This window comes from Poecilia formosa, unplaced genomic scaffold (assembly GCF_000485575.1).
Source record: "Poecilia formosa unplaced genomic scaffold, Poecilia_formosa-5.1.2 Scaffold100, whole genome shotgun sequence".
Lineage (NCBI taxonomy): Eukaryota > Metazoa > Chordata > Actinopteri > Cyprinodontiformes > Poeciliidae > Poecilia > Poecilia formosa.
Window position 1 is genome coordinate 1,447,774 of NW_006800039.1, and position 6,624 is coordinate 1,454,397.

Genomic DNA, 6,624 nt, shown 5'->3' on the forward strand with positions numbered 1-6,624 from the left:
TGCTTGATTGGTTCCAATTTAATTTTTTTTTTCCAAGGAGCAAGTGAATACTGTAAGAACCTCTTAGATTTACCCTATTATTTGCAAACAAACAATTGTTCTTAAGCAATGAAACAAAAGGCACATAGGCAAACTCTGATGCAAAAGTATTGGATTTTAATCACTACTCCATTGTATCCTGTTAACAACAGCCTGTCCTTTTACAGCAGCTCCCAACTGAGAATTATCCAGTGTTATCATGAAACTTTGATTTGGAACCTGGGAATAAAATACACTTTGGATATTAAAAGGCTTATTTGCAGATATACTGAACATGACTAACAAAACAGTGGAGGAGGAAGAGTGAAAACAACAAAAACTAACGTCTCCTTTAATCGTCGTCAAAGTTTTGTTGTAAAAGGAAGTTGGCAGCCAAGTTCTCATTCTTATCACAAGCGAAGTAGGCTTGGATGACGAGTCCTTCTGGAAAACCCAAGGCTTTTAGCTGGATGGGACGCAAAGTGTGAAAGTTAGTTTAACAAAACTGTAATAACCATCAACCTTTTCAATTTAAGCTCTGTTTTTAGATATTAAAAAAAAGAAAAAAAGAAAACATGTTCCAGAAATTCTCGTCTTCCACCTCACCCTCTCAATAGCTTCTTTTTCCTGTGGTGTGACCTGAATATAGTTCATCTGACCCCCACCAGCTGTACCACCTCCCACCCCTCCGGCTCCACCCGGTCCTCCTCCGCCACCTGCTGGAGCTGGGTCTGGATTTGGCTCATTCAGCATCTGGATGAACTGTTCTTGGTGGCTGCTGATCTCCTATAATTCAGAATGAAAAGTTCATGACTAGTTTAGTGTTTGCAAAGTGAAACGCAGAACAGAGCGTTTAAAAAAGAGCTTTAATGTGGCTGTGTGGAATCTATTAGTGTGATTAAGAAAAAGAAACAAGGTGAATTCATTTTTTTGTGCAATGAAAAATGCTCCCATTTGACAAACACACACTACTTTTGGTTAATTTATTCCACAAAATCCCATTAAAACACACTGCAATGTATTATGAAATGTGAAAATGCCCAAGAGGCTTGGTTGTCTTTCCCTTGCAATGTGTCATTAGAAGAATTACTTGAAATTTTAAACACTGGATATGGTAGACTGGTAGATGAGTGAACTGTCATTTTGTTAAAACTCCCCTATAAAAGTAATAAAAGTCTTAATCTAGAAGTGAAATATTGTTGCGGTCTGGCTCTTCCTCACCTGCAGCAGCTCTGGGTTCTCCCTGCCGATCTCCTGCAGCAACGTTGGAAGCAGGGCAGGATTCTGCTGAATCAGCTGTCGCATCACCTGGAACTGAGGCTGATTTCTTAGGAAGCTCAAGGGATTGGCTGGAAGCAGAAATTAAAGTTGTAAGACGCAAGGAACAAGAAAACTGGCAAAGAAAGCAGAGTTGCATGTCTCATTTGTTTTTGGAATCAGGGTGTTCCACTTACTTCCTGCTGTAGCGCTTGGTGAAGATCCGGTGTTGGCAGGAGTGTTAACACTTCCGGAGGGAGCAGCTGGAGCTCCACTGGATGGAGTCGCCGTGGTATCAGGACCTGGTGCAGGACTCTGCTCTGTGGACGACGCACCCTGTGGAAGGAGGCAGGCCTCCACTGGTTAGTAGATCAACAAGAAGGGGGATGATACTCTCATATCTTTGTAAGAAGTACTTTGTAAGAGTTTTACGTTTTTTTTGCAAGTGAACACTAAAACCTCTGTCAAACTGTTTCCTATTGGATGCTGATGCATTTGAAAATGGATTTAATGTACAACAAGAAATAAATTGCATTCTGTGAAACCACTTTTGTCAATAAAAACAAAATATGTGTGTTGGCTTTGATGCACCCCAAGCTTGCATTATGGATAAATATTTGGGTGAAGGGTGTAAAATGTAGTCTAACACCCAGTCAGGACATAGTAAGTTACTTCTCTAGTTTTATATTTAAAACTAATTGATCGCCTGACCATTTTTGACTGACAGTTCACTGGCATATTATCTAAAAAAATTATGAGCTGACAAATACACAAAATAAGTCTAGCTGTCATTAATTGAACATCCAGCATGCTGAGGGGAGTACATTTTCAGAGTGCCAGCACATCATGACATTACGTAACATTATTTGGGGTCATTGCTTGACGTTTACCTTAAATTCAAATAGAAAAAAAACTAAATTTATCCTATAGAGAAATTAAATTTAACTCATATCATCCAAGTATCTTCAAAGAGTGATTGTGGATAGTGATGCTTTGGGCAGGAAGGATCTCAGGTAGCAGTCAGTTTTGCAACGAATCTGAAGTTGCTACATATCCCTGCATGACATGCTAACTACTCAATATCAAGGCAGCAGAGGTGATATTACACAGGAACATTTCCTAGATAACACCATCCAGTTTTTGCCAACACTGCTAATCTACCTCAATGCTTTTGCCACTCCTCTTTAAATCTCTGCCTGTGATGTTACAGTCGGGAATATGATCTTTGTCCATTATCATAAATGGAAGAGTTGGCTTGGACTTCCTCCTTCTCTCTGTTCTTTGGTTCTGCTCTGCATCCAAGAAGTCCCTTTTTAAACTCCTCTGGGTTTTGGGCTCCCAGTTCAGGTATTATTTAAACTTTTGACATTCTAATGAGTTAGTCCCAGCCTGGTTGCCAAGGTTATGCAACCAGGCAACCAGGTTGAACAACTACCTGAAAGTAAAACAGCATGAACAAAAGTTGTTCCAGCTGCACAGCATCCAAAGCCAGAGGGAATAATTCTCCAAAAAAAAAGAAAAAAAAGCAATGCCACAGCCAGAAAAAAATTGACCAAAAGTTAACAAAAGGAAGAAATCAGAAATAATGTAACAGAGCTACTCCAACATGCTGCCATTGTGAGTGGCACAACTGTGGGATTAAATGGAATTGACTGTTAATTGAAATTTCATATTAAAATCCAAGGCATTAGAGCAATTTGTGATATATAGTATGTCTACAAGTTAGACCCTCATCAAACGTAACGTTTTTGATATCCCCCCCACCCAAAAAAAAAAAAAAAAAAAAAAAAAAAACTTTGCCGGCCTGTTTTATAGGAAGCTAAAACTACAGTACATGCTACAATATTATATTTTTCATCTAAAGCATCATGTTTTTGCGTGCTATTGAAATGGTAAACCCACAGTAGTGTGAGGGGTAGAAGATTTTTCTGAACAAATATTTGGGGACTCTTGTAAAGTTTTATAGATAACCGGACCGTCTACAAAACAATGATATGAATCTGATCTAAAGTTTGAAAAAAAAAAAGCTTTTAACACAACTATGGGCTGAGAAAGCAAAGTAAGCTCCAAAATTGCAAATGTCACACATGAGTATAATATTTAATCAGTTAAAGTGATGTATCAATCTGGCAATATATAATTAAAAGCGCATTAATTTCATCCACAGAGCTCCTCATACCGACAGCAGGTACTCCACAGCCCTGTCAGGGTTGTTGAAGCTCGCTCTCAGAGCTGCCACCACTTCTTCTCTCCCGAAGCCCAGGAGCATCATTTCATTTACCATGGCATCGTACGACGAACCTGTCACTGAAGGAATGAGTAGACAGTCGCCAATACAGCAACTGAGATTTATTGTCGCAGTGCAGACAAATCTTTTCATCTCTATTCTTTAAAACAAAATTTAAAAACCTAAGACACAGAAAGAGAGATAGTTGTTTCTACAAAATATAACTCCATTTAAACAATTTGAGTTAAAAAAAAAGTATTATTGTTAAAAGGAAATCAGAAAAAAATTGATGCTCAGCAGTTTTCAGATATGCAGGTTCACAGGATTCAGTGTGAGGCAACACATTTTCTAAGTGTAGAGCATGAGGACATATAGACCTGTGCCTCGTGTACATCGGAACAGCTAACAAACATCTAAACATATAAATGCAGCCTTACCAAGAGTTGAAACAGCTTCATTTATCAAGTTGGAGTTTGGTGAAATCTCAGAGCTTGTAGAAGAGAAAAGAAAATACTTTAATATCTCCAAAACGTAATGATATTGAGTGAATGTCTGATCCTTACCCGCTACTGCCACTACTGGTGGAGGATGGTTCAGAGATGGGTGGCGTCTCCTCTTGTTTGTCCTCTGACTTATTGTCAGAGGGAGTCGTCTCTGCTGGATTATCTAAACTAGACAAAGCTGCAGGAGGGGCTGCAGGAGGAGCTGCAGGAGCCGTGGTGACGGGAGCTGAAGAGGTTGATGAAGTCTGTGTGGTGGCTGAGGCTGTTTTGGGCTGGAAGAAAAAAAAATAAATAAATCACAGGCCATAAAATATCTTCGTCAAATAAAAGCTGTCATTATGATCAAGCTATCAACTCTGTTGTATTTTACATAATTATGCTGCTCCAAACTGATAATAAAGAGTAAAATATTGCTTTTTCTGACTAAAGTCATTGGACAGCTTTAATCCTTTGATGGAATACCAGCCAATGCTAATTCAAAAAGAAAAAAGAAAAAAAACACAGCAAGTTGGAGAAACTTTAAATTATGAACCTTTGTCACCATGAGCACCACAAAGTTCTTCTCATCAATGTTGTACTCTTTGAGAGGCGTGTCATCGTTTAAGATTTTACCTGTCAAAACACAAAAAAATGAACAACTATATAAAATGGTGCACACTTTATATGAACTAAACCTCTGCTGAACGAATGACTCAACAGTGTACAGGAAAGCAAATGTGTAAAATTCAAGCTTTACATTGAAGTCTAAAATGCTACTGTCCCAATACTTTAGAAAAATATGTGAGAGTATGCAACAATGTTTAACATAGATAAATCTTAACATATTACTTAGCATTACTATGGAAAACAAAGCAAATGTAGCAAAAAATATGCATCACTTGTCTAAACAAAGGCCTCTTAAAGTTAATAAAACTATTAACCACTCAAGAAACTTCTTTAATTCTGCACTGTCCATGTGGTTACAGTTCTTTTTTTTTTTTACTTTATGAAGCTGACCATAATCCATCAAATCTATAGGTGAAAATAAAGTTGCACATGGATTGTAGGTAGTTTCATTTAGTGGGGAAAAAAATCTGTATGAAGAAACAACTTTTTTCAGTTACACAATTGTTGTTTCCTCTACTCTCAACACTTGATGCAATCAGCTTTTGACTTCTGGGTCACTCTGTTCGCTTCAAGCTGCAGCTTTTCTGTGGGACTTCTGTCTTTGTACTGACTTACAAAGACAGAAATCGCTGTGTTAATTTTGCCACACGTTTTAAATCATTGTCCTTTCAGTTGTCTGGAAGATTTATATGCAAAGTCTACTGGCATCTCAAAATGTTGGTGATGCTTTTCATGACTGACTTTTAAAAACCAAGATACAGAAAAAGTTCTTTAAAAAAGTTCAGTTCTTTAAAAATCACAACAAACTTCTTATAATGAATATTTATCACATATAAATTGCCCTTTTTCAAAAAGTTGTGTAACATTTGCAACTCTAAATTACTTATTTAGCTTACTGAGGGCAAAAATGGCTGAATTGTAAAGTTTGCAGACCTTTTCCCACCTGTCTTCTCCCACCCCCATATTTAATCAGACTTGGAAAAATAAAATCCCATACTTTTCCAGACTTTCACACATCTCTACCAAAGACTCCAAAAACATGGGACAGCATCTTATTTTATGAATTTGCACATATCATACCAGCATAGATCAATTTCTGTGCTGCAACCGAAAAGATGTCCTTCCCCTTCTCCTTTTCAATCCTCTCTTTTAATGTTTTCACCTATAGAAAAAACATGAAAAAAACGTCAACAATGGTGTTCACATGTTATGTTGCACAACTGTTTACAACCCTTAAAACATCCGTTTAGTTGCTAAGAGTAATAAAGGAAGTGAGCTTTACCTGCTCTCATAAAACTGGTTCAACAAACCAAATTCCCTGTGACATATCGCCTACAAAAATAACGGCTTCCTTCTGAAATTGCCACAACGACCAGGGTTAAATCGAGATTAACAGACAAATTAGAAGGTAAAAAAAAGTTACAGTCTCCTTTTGGTTAAATTAAAATATTACGCAGTCCCCGTACATGAAAAAAGAACATCATATAAGCCCACCGAAAGTAAAAGTTAGTAAGTAAATCATTTCAAACATCATCTGGAGCATCACGTGGGCTGCGGCTAATTACTGATAACACAAGTCACTTTTTCAATATGTACAAGTCAGTTACTTTGACTAGTTCAGAAATGGTAACATAATTATACAAAGCTTAAGTAGGACGCATTGAGGACAAATACATAAATAACATTCCATGAATTTTCGCAAACCTACTTATGGACGTGCCTGTTATGATACATTCCAAAACTGTTCTCGGTTCCAGGACATACCCCACTCCCACTCCACCCCCTTCACTTATATTTTTATCTCTCACCGTCTCCTCCTCATCGATGTCAATTTTAAATGTTTGTTGTTGTAATGTCTTCAGAGTTATCAGCATCTTGTCAGTCGAGCTTGACCCGGACTGGACTGGCTTAAATCTATTAAATCCAACTTGAAAGACTCCACTGTTTTTTTCGTTGGCTCATCACAACCTGTCAGCCGCCATGACTTTTCGGTTCTCTTCTTCGTGTGTTATA

The 6,624-nt window shown here is 37.7% G+C and overlaps 1 protein-coding gene across 1 annotated transcript; it reads right to left on the reverse strand.

The window, feature by feature from the left end:
- rad23b (RAD23 homolog B, nucleotide excision repair protein) lies at positions 1-6,624 on the reverse strand. Its single transcript, XM_007558960.2, has 10 exons — positions 6,420-6,624; positions 5,692-5,773; positions 4,538-4,617; positions 4,066-4,277; positions 3,940-3,992; positions 3,455-3,582; positions 1,473-1,611; positions 1,240-1,367; positions 625-804; positions 1-484 (listed from the first exon to the last, which is right to left on the reverse strand). Exons 1-10 carry the CDS (start codon positions 6,483-6,485, stop codon positions 371-373), a joined length of 1,182 nt encoding a protein of 393 aa, XP_007559022.1. The 5' UTR covers positions 6,486-6,624; the 3' UTR covers positions 1-370.